This window comes from Phoca vitulina, unplaced genomic scaffold (genome assembly GCF_004348235.1).
Source record: "Phoca vitulina isolate PV1807 unplaced genomic scaffold, GSC_HSeal_1.0 scaffold37, whole genome shotgun sequence".
In the NCBI taxonomy this organism is placed as follows: domain Eukaryota; kingdom Metazoa; phylum Chordata; class Mammalia; order Carnivora; family Phocidae; genus Phoca; species Phoca vitulina.
The window spans coordinates 12,167,712-12,184,313 of NW_022589740.1; the positions used below are offsets into that span (position 1 = coordinate 12,167,712).

The following is a 16,602-nucleotide window of genomic DNA, read 5'->3' on the forward strand; positions in this document are numbered from 1 at the left end:
GAGATCTAGAGTCACATGCTCTTCTGACTAAGCCAGCTAGGTGCCCCTGGAAATACGATTTTTAAATATGTTTTCCAGTTGGGTCTTATGTACCCTGGAGTTTGAGAACTGACTTAAAAGTCACTCTTCCCCTGGAGTCTTGGCTTTGCTCCAACTCTCTTGTAGTCATCTGTTCTCTTTACTGAATCCAGATCATTTCTGTGTCTTTATTGCCTCCCATGCCTGTGCCCATCTCTATCCCCACTACCACAGCCAAATTTAGTGTTTTAGTATATAATTCTAGGTGACTATAGCAACTTCCTTACTGATCTCCATACTTCCCTCCAGTCTTGTCTTTAATTACACCTTAGGATCCTGTCCAATCAGGTCCCTTCCCTATTTAAGAGTCAAAATTCTTTAGCTTAGCAGGCAGTTCCTCTTATAGTTTAGCTCATTCCTCTCCTTCTCGTCACACCCTATTGTTCAGCTGTTGTGTTTGTAGTTTCCCAGAAGGGCCATATGCTTTCTCATGCTTCCACAAGGTCTTCCCTGTGTACTGGACTTTGTTAGGTAGAGGATGATCCCAAAGCAATTTCCCCAGTGTCAAAACTGTCTTTTCATTTGTCTGCTTACTTGCTCAAAGGCAAGGACCTTACCTTGCTCTTTTTTTAGACGAGATTCGGGCGCGTTCAGGGTGGTATGGCCGTAGATCTTGCTCTTTTTTTAACCTTGCATCTCTAATATCTCATATGGCCCAGCCATTGTAAGTGTTGTGTACATCTTCTGAATTGAATGAGGTGAGAGATAGTACAGTGGATCTGGGGTGATTGCTTGGAAAGCAAACCTGGAATGTGAACGAAGAATTAAACTTCAGTATGCATATACTGAGCAAAAGGAGATGCGGTGCGGGCAGAACAAAGACAGGAGGAGGCACGGTGCGGTTTCTGTACTACCAGATTGGTTTACTTAGGAGTGCTTAAATGCATAGGGAGGAAAAACAGGAGATAGGACCAGAAAGAAAAGTAGGGATCAAATTGCAGAGAGTTCTGAATATCAGTCTTAGGAGTGCCTTAAAGAGTGTAGGTTTCTGGGGCGCCTGGGTGGCTCAGTCGTTAAGCGTCTGCCTTCGGCTCAGGTCATGGTCCCAGGGTCCTGGAATCGAGCCCCGCATTGGGCTCCCAGCCTGTTCCCTCTCTGGCTTGTCTCTCCCTGTCAGATAAATAAATAAAATCTTAAAAAAAGAAAAAGAGTGTAGGTTTCTGACTAGAGGAGAGTTATGGAGTGATGTCCATTAAAACGTATAAGTGTTGATGGCTCGGTCTCCTGTTCTCTATCTTCCTCACTCCCCAATCCATCTTCATTTGGGATGCTGCTTCAGTAATGCGGATCAGAAATAAGGACCTGATATAAGGAAGTGGGGGGATATAAAGTAGAAGACATGGGGACATTGTGGAAAAATTGATTCTGTCAGTATTGGCATTGAAAAGGAGAGCGAGAAGTCCAGGGTGACCTGAGATTTTTGTACCTGTGCCTACAAGACTTTCTAAAGATGAAGTTTGGAACAAAGGAGAAACAGATTCTATTCCTAAGATAGTGATTGCTTTTCAGTTCATGAATTTGAGATATTTCAAGGATTTGCATGAGGAGGAATGTGAATATTGCGCATGCAGTCTGAAATACCAGGACCGCCAGAGAGACAGTAGGACTGGGGACATAGGTTTGGTTATAATCTTTATTGAGTTCCTTGTTGAGGCTGTGGTTACAGGTTCAGTTGACCAAGAGTAAATACATAATGTGGAAAGAAAGGAGCACTGAGCAGGCACCTTGGTTGAAGAGACAGAGACAGAATGAGTGAGTGAATGCATGAATGGATGACTAAATAAATATTCGGGAATGGATATTTTTAAGGGGTAATCAGAGGAAGAAGCCTCAGCAAAGGATCTTGAGAAGGAGCAACTGGAGTTGGGGTTATGATCCTACTTTGTAAGGTCTTTTTTTCAGGAAAGACAAAAATTATTTTTAGATAAAACCATTGACATTTTGATCATTTACAAAATTTTGAGGAAGAAAAGACTTACTTCCCATAGAACTGCTCTGATAGTAAGGCTATTTATTTCTATTTATTTATTTATAAAGATTTTATTTATTTATTTGACAGAGAGAGACACAGCGAGAGAAGGAACACAAGCAGAGGGGTGGGAGAGGGAGAAGCAGGCTTCCTGCCAAGCAGGGAGCCCGATGCGGGGCTCGATCCTAGGACCCTGGGATCATGACCGGAGCCGAAGGCAGACGCTGAACGACTGAGCCACCCAGGCGCCCCTATTTATTTCTATTTAGAGAAGTTGTTCTTGGGTTACTTATTTACTAAAAATGTCCCATACTTCATAATGAAGATGGCTCAAAGATACTTGGCATCACATTATCTTAAAATATTAAGTGCCCACGTTTTAATTAGAAGGTAAATCTCTCTTGTTGCCGGGAGATTATTCTTTCTAATGTTCTGCTTATCATTTGTTTTTAGCATTGTGTTGTGGGTCCTTCCATAAAAATATTTTTTTAACATCATAACATGTCCTCCCAAATTGTGCCTTTTCAAACAAAATGGACAGAATTAAAAATCTTCATACCAGAGTACTCTTTGTTGCAACTGACTACACCTTTTTAAAGCTGTGATTGAGGGGTGCCTGGGTGGCTTAGTCGGATAAGCATCTGCCTTCTGCACAGGTCATGATACCAGCGTCCTGGGATCAAATCCTGCATGGGGCTCCCTGCTCAGCAGGAAGTCTGCTTCTCCCTCTCCCTCTGCCCCTCCCCCCTGCTCGCTCACTCTCAAATAAATAAATAAAATCTTAAAAAAAAAAAAAGATGTCATTGATCAGTTTAACAATGCAGTTTTGGTTGTTAGTATCTTTTAGAAATATTTGCTTGTTAAAATGCACAGCATTAACTTATTTTAATTTTTCTTAGAGTAAATGAGTAAATATACTTTGGGAAAAATGCTTTTTTAAATAGGTTTCTCTAACTGCCAGAAGATATTGCAACAGCATGTTTCTGCCTGTAAGCAGGTGTGACTCCACTTAAGTGTCTGTTTGCATTAGGTTTGTCAGTGAAAATCTGGGTAGTTTGCTTGGCTGCTGAAATAAATCGGTAGGTAGCTTGGGTAGTTTGTACACAGGCCCTCTCTGTATAATTCCAACGGACAATAGCTCTAGCCACTTATTGAGAGAATAGTCCTCTGTTTGGGATGATCCGGACTCATTTTATATTCAGTGTTTGGATGAAAATGGAATTGTTTATTTTCGCAGATGTCACTTGTTAAAGATTCCAGCAGTAACAAAGTGGGAGAGGGACTCAAATATTATTTCTTGACTATAAAAAGCTTATATTTTAAGTTTATTGAGTAAGAGGACCAGTTTGAGTCTTTCTTTCTTTCTTTTTTTAAGATTTTGTTTTTTTATTTGACAGAGAGAGACAGCAAGAGACGGAACACAAGCAGGGGGAGTGGGAGAGGGAGAAGCAGGCTTCCCGCGGAGCAGGGAGCCTGATGCAGGGCTTGATCCCAGGACACTGGGATCATGACCTGAGCCGAAGGCAGATGCTTAATGACTGAGCCACCCAGGCTCCCCAGTTTGAGTATTTCTCATGTATATTTTCACTTCTCTCAGTTTGGTATTGATTCTTTAAGGACTTATGATTAATACAGAGTGAATGGGAGGAAGATGGAGTAGACTTTGGGGAAGAAAATTAATTATTTTAGCTTGTAGTAGATACCCCACTTTATGCTTTAGGTATCTTTTTGTTTTGTTTGTTTGGTTTTGGTTTGGTTTTTGAAAGAGAGAGAGAGCATGTGAATGTGTGCGCATGAGGGGAGGGAGGGACAGAGGGAGAGAGAGAATCCCTAGTGGACTCTATGCCCAGTGTGAAGCCCTACCCAGAGATCATGACCTGAGCTGCAATCAAGAGTCAGAAACTCAACCTACTGAGCCACCCAGGTGCCCTATTTTTTTTTTTTCTCCTTTTCTTTTTCTTTTGTTTTTTGTTGTTTTGGTTTTGGGGGTTTTTTTAGTGTTGTTTTTTTTTTTTTAATTTACTTCTTTTTAGTAATTTCTACACCCAGTATGTGGCTCAAACTCATGATCCTAAGATTAAGAGTTGCTCGCTCTTCTGGCTAAGCCAGCCAGGTGCCCCTTGCTTTAGGTATCTTTTAATTAGAATTTTATATAGTAAAAAATCAAATATTGGTAACTCAGATATTTATGTATTTGATATATGTATGTATATAAAGTATTTTAGAACCCTAGAGTACTATTTTACTTCAAGGAGACTTGTCCTGAATTTTTTGTGAAAAATCGTAAATGTTGGTAGCTAATCTGTAATTAGCTATATTAGACAAATGGTTTCCTAAAAAGAAGTAAGCCTATAGTAACTTTTGTTTTATATTTTTCCTTAAATGACAGTAAAACCAGTTTTACTATCAGAATGCACTTCAAAAGTATTTCTAGGCTATTTATATGACCAGCTCATTTTGTGAAATAATAAAATACATAAAAATAGTAAGACTCAGTGACTTAATCCAAATAAGGTATTTCTGAGAGTAGTGGACATTCAAACTTATTACTTCTTTATCACACTAAAAAAAGTTTGTAGATTTGAAAGTTTGAAGTCACTGGAACTCAGTATTGATATCCTGGATGACATATTAGTGGTGGTCTAAATGTGATATTAAGTTGATTATAGCAAGAGTATTTTTTTTTAAGACTTTATTTTTTTGACAGAGAGTGGGACAGAGAGCAGGAGAGAAAGTGAGAGAAAGCACAAGCAGGGGGAGCACCAGAGGGAGAGGGAGAAGCAGACTCCCCCCTGAGCAAGGAGCCAGATGCAGGACTCAGTCCTAGAACCCTGGGATCATGACCTGAGCCGAAGGCAGATGCTTAACTGATTGAGCCCCCCAGGCAGCCCACAAGAGTATTTTTTAATTCCCTTTTTGAAAAGAAAAATGGCAGTGTTTTCTATTCTTTTTAAAATAATAACCACCTGGATAAAAAGGCAAAACAAATTTTTATAGGCAGTATTAGGAACATTTGCTTCAGTATCCACGTAATTATATACTTGATTCAAGAAAGGGACAATTAGGGACACCTGGCTGGCTCAGTTGGTGGAGTGGTGACTCTTGATCTTGGGGTAGTGAGTTCAAGCCTCATGTTGAGTGTGAAGCCTACTTAAAATAAAAATTAAATATATATATATTAAAAAAAATAAGGGACAGTTATTCTTCACTGTGAGTTTTTACCTCTGATAAAATTCCTGTTATTTTTACTCTTTTGTTGAAATGGGACCAGAATTTATGTGTAAATATAATGTGATGAGAATTTGCAAGTTCATTAGACATTTCCTGATGTTTATAAAATAATATGTTAAAAAATATGTATATTCAGGGGAGCCTGGCTGGCTCAGTTGGTAGAGCGTGCAACTCTTGATCTTGGGGTCATGAGTTCAAGCCCCACATTGGCGTAGAGGTTACTTTAAAAAATATTTACATATCTATATCTATATTCAGTCAGGAATTGGAGACAACCAAATTGTCAAATAATAAGAAATAGGTTAAGTAAGTGACCGTACTACTCTGAGAGAATATAATGTAGTCAATAAAAACAAGCTTTCAAAATATATATTAATATGAAAAAAATAATGACAAGTTATAAAGCAACATGTACAGAAAAAAACGCAAAGTTTTATAAATATACTTAAAAGGCTGGAAATTATAGAATCTGAGTGATGGACTTTTCTTTTTTTCTTTATCTGTATTATAACATTTCTCTAATATGAATATTTAGATATAAATGCTCATATTGTTTTAAATCTATAAAATTGATCAGTAAAGTTATTTTTCATCTACAAAGGTAATTCCTATCATAAGAAAACCGTATAATCTAGTATACCATTGTTAATACACAGTAGGGAAAAGTATTAAAGGGAAAGAACCACTGTAGTTGCAAAACTAAGCAGTAAGAAGATGAACAAAGTTATAGACTGCTGGACAGAATACAAAAGGGATTTCCATGTGAAGTTTGAACTCTGTCTTCTCCTCTGTCCCATTTCATATTTATCCACTTGAAAGGTTGAGTCCTAAAAGTGTTCTGTAAAATACTTTTAAACGTGTAAATGTACTTTTAACATTTAAAAATAGGATTTGAGCTTATTCTACAAGATTTTTAATATTCTATTCTTCTAAGATATGTAAAGTCCTTATTCCTATTTTAAGTCTTTTTAACCCTTGCACGTGGTTCTCTAGCAGCTGAGTTAGACACCAGTGCCAGAGAAAGGCGTTGTAGGAGAAAACCCGAAACAACTATGGGCCAAAATCTCTCATTGAGTTTAGACACAAAAATTTCAACAAAATATTAGCGCATATTGTATTCACCAATAAGTAAAAATACAGTACATCACAGACAAGCAGGGCTTATCTCAGGAATGCAGTGCTCATTGTTTGGAAGATTCAATGCTGTTGAGATGTCAGTTCTCCCCCAATGTTATTCATAGTTTCAGTGTAATCCTAATCACAATCATAGCTTTTTTATCGAAATCAACAAACCAAAATGTTTATGGAAAAGCAAAGGAACTAGAATAGTCAAAACAATTTTGAAAAAGAACAGAGTTGGAGGATGCATAGTACTAATTTCAAGACCCTAAAGCAACACTAATCAAGACAAGGTGGTACGGGTGAAAGAGTACTACAGATTAATGTGATAGAATGGACGCACACATACTAAATTTTTGACAAGGATACAAATGCAATGTAGTGGTGTTGGAACGTGGACATCCATATTTAATTTATTTTTAATTTTTTAAAAGATCTTATTTATTTGACAGAGAGAGAGTGCGTGCACAGGCAGAGGGAGTGGCAGGCAGGACTTGATCCCAGGACTCTGGGATCATGACCTGAGCCAAAGGCAGCCACTTAACCGACAAGCCACCCAGGCGTCACCCATATTTAATTTAAAATGAACCTCTACTAGTGTTTTACACCATGTAGAAAAATTAATTCAAAATGGATCATAGATTTAATGTAAAACCTAAAATTACTGAACTTCTAAGTCAAAAATATAGGTAAACATCTTCATGATTCTTCAAAGACTTCTTAGATTTGACACAAAATGCAAGGTCTATAAAAAAAATTGAATAAGTAAGCTCTACGCGTCTTTCTATAAAAATGAGTTGTTCTTCATTGAAATTACAAAATTCTTCTCTTAGAAAAGCACTGTTAAGATAATGAAGAAAAGATAATGAAAATAAAAGCACAGATTGGGAGAATATATTTGCAAAACACATTATCAAAAATATATACAGAACCCTCCTCATATCTTAATAATTAGAAAATGAACAACTCAATTGAAAACAACAGGCAAAAGATTTGAACAGACACTAAGGAAAATACATGATGGCAAGAAGCACATGAAAAGATGTTCAACATTATTAAGGAGATGCAAATTAAAACCATAATGAGATAATATTATACACTTATTCTAATGGCTAAAATAAAAAATATTTACCATTTCAAGTACTAGAAATGATGTGGAAAAACTGGATCTTTATACATGGTTAGTGGGAATGGAAAATGGTATAGCCACTTTGAAAAAGTATTAGTTTTTTTTTTTTTTTTTAATATTTTATTTATTTATTTGAGAGAGAGAGAGCACAAGTTCAGGGAGCAGCAGGAGAGGGAGAAGAAGCAGGCTCCCCGTTGAGCAGGTAGCCTGATGCGGGACTCGATCCTAGGATCATGGTAAAATGACCTGAGCCAAAGGCAGACACTTAACCAAATGAGCCACCCGGGTGCCCCAAAAAAGCATTAATTTCTTATAAAATTAAGCAGAGGGGCACTTGGGTGGCTAGGTGGGCTGAGTATCCAGCTCTTGGTTTCAGCTCAGGTCATGGTCTTGGGCTTTGGAATGGAGCTCTGTGTCTGGCTCCGTGCTCAGCAGGGAGTCGGCTTGAGGTTCTCTCCCTCTGCCCCACCCCCTGCTCATGCTCATGTTCTCTCTCTCTCTCAAATAAATAAAGAAATCTTAAAAAAAAAAAACAAAAAGAGGGGCGCCTAGGTGACTCAGTTGTTGGGCATCTGCCTTCGGCTCAGGTCATGATCCCAGGGTCCTGGGATCGAGCCCTGCATTGGGTTCCCTGCTCGGTGGGAGGCCTGCTTCTCCCTCTCCCACTCCCCCTTGCTTGTGTTCCTTCTCTCGCTGTGTCTCTCTCTGTCAAATAAATAAATAAAATCTTAATTTAAAAAAAAGAAAAAAGTTAAGCAAAAAACTGTCACAGGGACAGCTTGGGTAGGCTTTTGACTCTTCAGCTCAGGTCATGATCTTAGTTAGAGTCATGAAATTGAGCCCTGCATCAGGCTCCATGCTCAGTGCAGAGTCTGCTTGAAATTCTCTCTCCCTCTTCCTTTGTCCCTCCCCCTGCTTATGAAGGAATGTGCTCTCTCTCAAATAAATAAATAAATAAATAAATAAAAATTTTAAAGCAAAAAAAAATTGTTACACAATCCAACAATATCATTCTTAGGTATTAACCTAAAAGAAATAAAAAATGTCTACACAAAAACTCGTATGCAAATATTACTACCCAAAACTAGAAACAACTCAGAATGTCCTTCAAATGGTGAATGAATAAATGTTATTATAGCACATCTGTACAGTGGAGTGCCATTCACCAATAAAAAGGCATGAGCTCTGCAAATAGCTGTATACTTTATCCATATTCCATTTATATGACATTCTAAAAAAGGCAAAACTATAGGAACGTCGGGCTCCCTGCTCTGCGGGAAGCCTGCTTCTCCCTCTCCCACTCCCCCTGCTTGTGTTCCCTCTCTCGCTGTGTGTCTGTCTGTCAAATAAATAAATAAAATCTTAAAAAAAAAAAAAAATCAGCATTACCTGGGGACTGGTAGAAGGGATTGACAACAAAGGGCCATGAGACAACTTTTTAGAGTAATGAAAATATTCTATATTTTGGTTGTCAGATTCATACAACTATACATCTAAAATGGGCAAATTTTATTATATGTATATATAATATATGCATTGTACCTCAAAACTGACTTCAGCTGGTAACCATTTTATTCTTATTTTTTTAATTATTTTTTTGAGTTTATTTAGTTATTTTTGTAATCTCTACACTCAATGTGGGGCTCCACCTCATGACCCTGGGATCAAGAGTCACATGTCCTTCTGACTGAGCCAGCCAGGCACCCCCAGCTGGTAACTTTTTTTTTTAAAGATTTTATTTATTTATTTATTTATCTATTTATTTATTTAGTGCAAGTTGGGGGAGAGGGAGAGGGAGATAGAGAATCTCAAGCAGACTCCACACTGAGCACAGAGCCCAACGTGTGGCTCTGTCTCATGACCCTGAGATCATGACCTGAGCTGAAATCAAGAGTGGGACACTCAACTGACTGAGCCACCCAGGTACCCCCTAGCTGGTAACCTTTTTAAAAAATTTAATGAATGTACAAAGAATGATACGAGTTAACATTTACAGTGATTGATTCAGGAGCACCTGGCTGGCTCAGTCAGTAGAGCATGCGACCCCTGATACCAGGGTTGTGAGTTCAAGCCCTGCATTAGGCGTAGGGCGAGCTTACTTAACTTACCAAATAAATAAGTGAATAGATAAAATAAAATAATTGATTCAGGCAAAGGGTCTTGAATGGGTGCTAAACCATGAGATGAAATGTATTGTGGAACAGTATATTGGCATGACCCGCATAGGTTATTGGTAATCTTTATAATTGGAGGAGATTAGAGGAGTCACCATCTTAACCAAATCAAATTTCATATCCCTGACTAAGTGAGAACTGGACATTTTGTGCCTCCTGTGGGGGAGTAATATGAAATGTGCAGCAGTAGCAAATATGAACTACTCTTATCAAAAAATGTTACACCTGGATCTAAGCAAGCCTTTAAACCTAACTTCCATTTTATGGAAGTATGATAGATAAAGCAACGAGTTAAATTACACCGTGAATAAACAATCAGACATACCCAGAATGTGGGATGTTTTCAAAGACCACTTGCCTGCTATTTTCAAAAATATTAGTGCAGTAGAGGATAAAAGAGGGAAATCCTGGGACGCCTGGGTGTCTCAGTCAGTTAAGCGTCTGACTCTTGATTTTGCTCAGGTCGTGATCTTAGGGTTGTGAGTTCGAGCCCTCTGTCATTGGGCTTTGTGCTGGGCATGAAGCCTGCTGAAGGTTCTCTCTCTCTCCTTTCCCTCTGCCCCTCCCCCTTGCTCTCTGTCTCTTAAAAAAAAGAAAAAAAAAAAAAAGAAATCCTTTTAGAACAGAAGAGAGATAACCATTGAACAGTACTTGAATACTGATTTAGAGGGCAGGGGGCAGGTGAGGAAATTTCAGTGTAGACTGGCTATAGTCAATGACATAGAGAGTTATTTTTCATTTTTTCTGAAGTGTAACAGTAGTGTGGTTAATTAAGAGAAAGTATTTCTAAGATATATATGATTAAGAGGTAAAGCGTCCTGATGTCTGCAGCTTAGCTTAAGTGTACACACACATAGAAAACAGATAGGTTAAAAAATGTTAAGAGTTGTTTCTAGATAATGTGTATATGGCTATGCATTAGTATTGTTTTAACTTCTTTCTGCATGTTTGAAATTTTTCATAATAGAGGTGGATGTTTTTAGAACTCGGTTAAGAGAAATACTACTTATGATGACCTGATTATATGTGGTGCATTCCTGTAGATCCTATTAATATCAGGCATCTGTACCTACATTGTACCCCCGAGAACAACTTTTACCGAACTGTGTTTTACATTATGTAACACCAGACTACTTGGAGAACCCTGGTAGAAAACAGCTCTGTGAAATGCTTTATATTGTAAGGGTGTTGTTGAGAGCATGGCTTACTGTATCGTATGGGGTCCTTTCAGGGAAAGACCAGATTTTGGGTTTCGGTAACCAGAATAGTTGTACTACTTCCAAGAAACTGGATTTTGGGCATGTTACAGGCATTGAAGCAGGTAAGGGAATGGAGCTCATGTTTTACTGCCTGCTAGAAAGCTTGGATTTCACTCGTGGTCCATCTCTAGCAAGTACACTTTCCAGCTGCACTCCTGAGTGCTTCATCATTTTCCTTGCCTACCTTCATTTTCCCTTAAATATGATTCCCTCATCTGTTTTTGGCTGTATTGATTTTGTTTTTTTTTAAAGGTTTTATTTATTTATTTGTCAGAGAGGGAGCACAAGCTGGGGGAGCGACAGGCAGAGGGAGAAGCAGGCTCCTTGCTGAGCAGGGAGCCAGACACGGGGCTCCATCCCAGGACCCGGGGATCATGACCTGAGCCAAAGGCAGATGCTTAACCGACTGAGCCACCCAAGTGTCCCGGTTATATTGATTTTGAAGATACTTTATGCCCAACCATGTTCTGGCCATATTAAAAGGATTTAAAACAAAATAGTTTATGATTTGAAAGTCACAACCTAAAAGAGATTTTGGGGGCGCCTGGGTGGCTCAGTGGGTTAAGCGACTACCTTTGGCTCAGGTCATGATCCCGGAGTCCTAGGATCAAGTCCCACCTCAGGCTCCCAGCTCAGTGGGGAGCCTGCTTCTCCCTCTGACCCTCTCCCTTCTCATGCTGTTTTTCTCTCTCTCTCTCTCAAATAAATAAATAAATAAAATCTTAAAAAAAAAAGACAGATTTTTAATGTTATTATTATTAATCATATAAGTTCTTGCTCCCAAATCTAGAGATCCTTTATCCTCCTACCAAATTTAGAATAAGGGGATATTAATAGAAAATTTAAAAAATATGTACCTTTAAGTATAAATAGGATATAAAAATCCTATTTTCTGGAGTAATACTGTTGTAGCTATATTAGCTCGAAAACCTTATTTTGGGGGAAGGGGTAATGCAGGGGGAAGAACAAGGCCATTTCTTGGATATGGATTTTCAGCAGCAGTTAGAATTGGCATTTTCCTTGACTTTAATTTAGTTTTTTAATTCTTTTTTTTTCAATTAATGAAGGGAAGTAAAATATGCCATTGTTTACCATTAGCATTTCTGAAAGAAATATGTACCAAAAAAAAATCCTAATGAAAAATTATTAGTTGTTCTTGAGTGGTATTCAAATTCCTTTGCCCCATAATAGTATCTTCCTTCTGTTAAAGGGTACTTTATATTTTATAAAGTATTTTTCAGTATCAGCCTGTTGATACAAATATTATATTTGCAGTTTGCCTCTTGGGTGGTAAAGTCCTCATCTAATTTCTTCTTGAGATTGCTGTATTACATTTTAAAAGATGCCTTGTCTGACAACAGAATGTTTACAGGAGGAATAACAACATTTACTATAAAATATGTGGTATGAATCAGTGATGGCTAAGACTTTACATATATATTAAGTAAGAGTGTCTTTTGATACACCCTAAGTTTATTCTAACTCAAAAGAAAGTGTTCAATTTATAAATAAGATTTTCTTCTTTAGCTAAGATTCCTAAGTTCAGTGGAATTGTCTCTGAAGTTTTTTCCCTTTAAAGGTTTGCAAAGTAGCTTCTTAAACAAAATGATCTTTAAAGGCTTTTTTGTACTTATAAAACTAAGTTTTGATTTTATATTTGGACATGCTTAAATCTTAATCTTTTTTTTTTTTTTTTTTTTTTTAAAGATTTTATTTATTTATTTGACAGAGAGAGACACAGCGAGAGAGGGAACACCAGCAGGGGGAGTGGGAGAGGGAGAAGCAGGCTTCCCGCTGAGCAGGAAGCCCGATGCGGGGCTCGATCCCAGGACCCTGGGACCATGACCTGAGCCGAAGGCAGACGCTTAACCGACTGAGCCACCCAGGCGCCCCTGCTTAAATCTTAATCTTAATAACCTATGCTTTCTACCAGGAGGATTATGCTAAAATTAATTGCAAAAACAAGGGTAGTTGTAAACATAGGTGTGAGTAAGGCAAGATTGCCATCTTCTTTGCTCCGGGCAGAATAATTCCTAGAACTAGGTTTTAGCTTTCATTGCTTACATCACTTGGAATTCACTTTTTCTAGTTTGCCAAAATACAGTAAGACAAGGTGCACAATTTTCTTTCTTTTTGCAACTCTTTTCAAGTGAAAGTACCATTCATTTTCATTCTTACTCTCATTCATTTCTTAACACATGAAAATCAAGTTCAGTTTTGTAGTAGTGCCTGTTAGTCATGTGAACTTTCTGCAACATCTCCATTTATACGGTTTCACACATCACTCATAGGACAAGTTTCCACAAAGACCTGTTTTGTTCCATTGTCCGATCCACCCTGAAGAAACCAGTTTCCAAGCTATGTGCAGCTTTGTAAATCAAGATGAACTGGTCAGAAATTGGATACAGAAACAGAAAGAAACCAAATAATGCTTCCCAGTTAACAAGCAGAGTTTGTTATATATAATAAAATTGCAAGTAACAAAATGTTTTGCCTTCTAAGAATATTCTATTAAGAAAGTTCATATCACATTCATATTGTAATCATAGTTCAAGTCATTTGTTTGTTTCCATTACTGTTAGAGTTAGGAAAATATAAGTAATGCTTTTTGTAAGATACTCTAGGCAACATGTGAGAACAAATGATGAAATGTGAATTTTAGTTCTGGGTATTTCTTAGCAAGTCTTATGTGAGATAGCTATGTATCAAGTTTGATGAGAAGAGGAGTTTGGTATTGGACACAGATTTCCTTCTTTCTGGCAACATTTAGCAGTAGCAAGGAATGTAGTGTCGTGTGGAATTTAATTTTCCAGGGATTCTCCATCTAGGTCAGGGGGAAAGGAATACCCATACACAATTCCTAGGTAACAATATGTTTTTCACCATAGTGGTAAAATCAAATATAATGTATTCACAGCTTAATTTGTGGCTTTTGTAAAGACCCTTGAAATATTTTCTCCATGAGTAAATGTTTTGTCAAATTATTTTACCTTCTTTAGAACTTTAAAGAATATAAAGCACTGTTCCAAAGTTTTGGTTTTTTTTTTTTTTTTTTCCAATGATCTTTAAACTTCGTGCTTTTAACTTAGCATCAGATAACCTCCCAAAGAATCTGCATCTTTTGTGATCCTTTTCTTTCTCCTCCTGAGAAATTAAAAAAGGAAACAAAGGAAGCAAAGAAAACATAAAATGTCCTCTACTCATTATTCCAACAATAGGCAAACACCAGGCTTCCATAGCCAAAGTAAGTTTAGAGAATTCTCAGAGTACTTAGTGCAAATAAATAGTCTGGGTCCTGAATCACATGATATGTTATAGAGCGTAAAACTGTTGGGGAGAACACATGATACATTTAAATTCTTTTCATCCTCCTAATTTCCCAACACGTTCTGAGAAGAAAATCATAATAAATATGGGGTGTTTTTTCCCCCATAAAGCCCTTTCCCACCACAGATACTCCCATGCACACATTTATTTTCTGTTTTGAAGAAGTCAGATTAGCAAGGCAACTTTTCTGAAACATTTCTTCCTTACTTGAGAATAGAAAAGTATTAAATTGAAGAATTAAATGCCTTTGTGCTTCCAGCTGCTTTTCCCTGACACTTCTTTCTTAGGTGTCATGGTCTCCGCTCTCCCCTGCAGACTGACAATTTAGAACTATAATTTCTCAATGTATTTTCTTATTTCTCATTTGGTAAGATTTGAATTGTTGGAAACAGTAGTCTTAAAATATGCATTAGGTTTTCTTCTTTATTATTGCATTTTTATTGAGGTATAACCCACATACCATAAAAGGCACATATCTTGACTGTACAAATTTGAGTTTTAACATTTGCACACATCAGAATCAACGGGAAGGGCTTTCTAAAATATTCCTGCCAAGAGGTTAAAAAGTTTCTTGGATGATTCTGAGCTACACCTAGTTAAGAATCTTTGCCTTTGTAAAGAACCAACTTGAGTAATACACATAAAAATACATGGTGTATCATAAAATGTTATGCAGATTAAATTTAGGTTACTATTTAAAAAAACTTAAATTTCTCATGTGCCTTTTTCATGGGGTTTGCAATACTGGTTCACAGGTGAAATTCTTACTTTGTTTTTCTGTTTGTTTTTAAGAAAATTAATGCAAAGCTTCATGATGGAGTTTGTCAGCACTGTAAAGAAGTTCTTGAATGGCGTGTAAAATATAGCAAATATAAACCATTGTCAAAGCCTAAAAAATGGTGAGTTATGTTTCTTAATTATCTTACCAATAATATATGTATAATAGTTTATTATTTCATTCCCTGATACTCAAAATTGCATCCAACTAAATATTAAGGTAGATGGAGAAAAAATCCCATTCTCCCATGTAGAATTTCATCTTACATGCTGATTCCTGCTTTATAAAATGGATTCATCCTTTCCCATTCCATTCTTTATTTTCTTTTAAAGATTTTATTTATTTATGTGTCAGAGAGAGAGAGAGAGAGAGCAGGGGGTGGGGAGAGTGAGTGAGAGAGACAAAGAGCACAAGCAGGGGGAGGGGCAGAGGGAGAGGGAGAAGCAGACTCCCTGCTGAGCAGGAAGCCCGACCCTAAGATCATGACCTGAGCTGAAGGCAGATGCTTAACCAACTGAGCCACCCAGGTGCCCCTTTCCAGTCTTTTTTTCATATTCTTTAGCATTTCCTCGCAAAAGAAGATACTTTTAAACAAATCTGATGAGTTTTATGCTCACTGGCCCAAATTAGCCGTAGGGAAGTTTGGCAACTGTTGGTGCTATCCAAGGCTAGATTTCCATGAACAAATTAACTGTGTTTTCTGCTGTATTCTCTGTAGCTGGTTGTGCTATGTATAAGCCATGTAGTTTTAGTTTATAGGCCTATTATATTATATGTAGCTTTCTAGGGGCACCTGGCTGGCTCAGTTGGTGGAGAATGCGACTCTTGATCTTGAGGTTGTGAGTTAGAGCCCCGTATTGGGTGTAGAGACTCCCTAAAAAATAAAAATCTTTTTAAAAAAGCGATTTCTCTCTAAATGTTGGTATAACTTTGGGTGCCTGGCTGGCTCAGTCAGAAGAGCATGGGACTCTTGATCTCGGGGTCATGAGTTCAAGCCCCATATTGGGTGCAGGAATTACTCAAAATAAATATATTCAAAAATTTTAAAAAACTCTTAAAAAAAAAAAAAAGAATGGTTGGATGTGGACACCTAGACTCAAAGGTCAGCAACTCTGTCCTGTCTTGGAGTCATTGAAGTCCTTGGAGTCAGGAAAGCTCATGATAATGTTGCCACTACCTCGGTAGTATAGTGACCCAGAGCTCTTTGAGAAACTTCAGGTAGGGCAAGGAAATGAAGCCTCAGGAGCTGCTATTCCCCATCACCCTAAGGCAGATGAGGTTAGCCACAGAATAGCTCACGATGAGTGCAGAATGAAGGAAACTTAATATTGTACAAATTCCCAATTACAGATAACAAGACATTCAAGCCTAAAGGAAGATCTTTAGGAATAAAGAAGCCCAAGCTAATGTGGAACAAATGATTATTCATGAGAGATCAAGAAACTGCTAGGTTTTTTTAAAAATTTTTTTTATTAACATATAATGTATTTTTTAATTTTATTATTTTATGTTAGTCACCATACATTACATCATTAGTT

General features: G+C 37.5%; 1 protein-coding gene across 2 annotated transcripts in view; it reads left to right on the forward strand.

Annotated features, from left to right (window-relative positions):
- CUNH9orf85 (chromosome unknown C9orf85 homolog) overlaps positions 1 to 16,602 on the forward strand; it is a 70,840-nt gene that overhangs the window by 22,486 nt on the left and 31,752 nt on the right. The window contains exons 1-2 of one of the 2 annotated variants that reach the window (XM_032427544.1): positions 10,617 to 11,021; positions 15,079 to 15,185. In XM_032427544.1, the coding sequence (XP_032283435.1) occupies positions 10,917 to 11,021; positions 15,079 to 15,185 (212 nt within the window). In that variant the 5' untranslated portion in view covers positions 10,617 to 10,916. Of the gene's footprint in view, positions 1 to 10,616; positions 11,022 to 15,078; positions 15,186 to 16,602 lie in introns of those variants that run through there. The other variant, XM_032427545.1, reaches the window with a different exon arrangement.